This window comes from Empidonax traillii, unplaced genomic scaffold, assembly GCF_003031625.1.
Source record: "Empidonax traillii isolate 1590-97213 ecotype Southwest subspecies unplaced genomic scaffold, ASM303162v1 scaffold17:size2698205, whole genome shotgun sequence".
In the NCBI taxonomy this organism is placed as follows: Eukaryota; Metazoa; Chordata; class Aves; order Passeriformes; family Tyrannidae; genus Empidonax; species Empidonax traillii.
The window spans coordinates 415055-416460 of NW_020955210.1; the positions used below are offsets into that span (position 1 = coordinate 415055).

A 1406-nucleotide genomic window follows, 5' to 3' on the forward strand; every position below is an offset into this window, starting at 1 on the left:
CCTCTATACTCCATCAGTGGTAAGAGACAGTGTAGGCACCCCAGCCACATGGTTGCCTGCCCTGGTGCCCAAGCCCTAGTCTGTGGGTTCTGTACCTTCTCTTGAAACAGTGCCATACTGGTTCTGCTTATGAACTCTGGGCAAATCAGCCAGGGCAGTCCTGATGGTGAGTTTAGACAGAGTTTGTTGATGTCTGTTTGGGAGTACTAAACTGTCATAAAAAAGTTTTTTTTGGATTTTACTTTTGTGTGTGTGTGTGTGTGTGTTAGTGTCTAATCACACAAGTCAAAGCAATGGTATAGGACTGTGTTACAGGCTTATTCTTCAGATCCCAGGACTGGTTACTCTTTGCCCTGCCTCAGTAAAGCAGGGCAAATGAAAGCAGTTTGGAAAGATCATGAAAAGAGGTTGTGTCTTCAAACTGTGTATGAAAGATTCTTGGGCATATAGCAGGGAAATAATTTTGCCTTTTTTGGTGTTAAGTTTTTTTTTTTTACTGCAGCAAATGAGGTAATTTCAGATGCTAATTTTATACCTTCTCTTTTTCAGAATCTCAGTTAACAGCAATAATGTCCAGTCTTTACTAGATGCAGCAAACCAGTATCAAATTGAACCTGTGAAAAAAATGTGCGTGGATTTCTTAAAAGAACAAGTTGATGCTTCCAATTGTCTTGGTAAGAGAAATAGACTTAAACTTACTCCTTAAGTTTTTTAACTTTGCTATTCGCAAAAAGTAGATAGTATTGTCTAAAAGACAGTAACGTTTGGCTGAATCCAAGTAGATAAAAATAATTTTCCTCTGGATCTGAACTGTTGCCCCTTGCCACAAGGTCCACTGAATGTGCAAGGTCTCATCCAGCTTGATAGGACACTGGTGCTTCTTGTTGGTTAGAGAACCACAGTTGAAAAGGTGGAGCTTTCAATTGCTACTGTACTCACAGACACAATTTGACAGATTTGTAGCTTACAAAACTAGCATATCTTCTACAAGTAGGAATAGAATAAGTTTAGGTTACTTTTGGGTTTATTCACTCTTTATTTTGACTGAAATCTATGAATGTCATCTGGGCAGGTTTAATATAATATAATATATTCTGTAGCTGTAATGTGAAGTTGACATTACAGAAAAGGTAAACAAGTAGAACTAAATACCTTTTCATACTTAAGATTTGGTGCACTTCAATAATCAGAGATTAAAGAGAAACTTGTTTTTAGGGTTTCTCACTGACATTTGTTAGGTAATTCTCCTAGTAACAGCTCAAATCATGTTACAGATTTTTATAATAGAAATGTTTTGCAGGATATCTGAATTGCAATGATTCAACTAACACTTCGATGCAGTACAGCTGTGGCTCTGAAACAACTGCTGGAAGAAAGGCATTATCTACTAAGTAAAATGCCACTTA

At 37.3% G+C, this 1406-nt stretch overlaps 1 protein-coding gene across 1 annotated transcript in view; it reads left to right on the forward strand.

Moving 5' to 3' along the window:
* Window positions 1-1406, forward strand: part of KLHL7 (kelch like family member 7) — a 25222-nt gene that overhangs the window by 6725 nt on the left and 17091 nt on the right. Inside the window, exon 4 of the mRNA XM_027895822.1 lies at window positions 550-674. Coding sequence (XP_027751623.1) covers window positions 550-674 — 125 coding nt within the window. The remainder of the gene's footprint in view (window positions 1-549; window positions 675-1406) is intronic.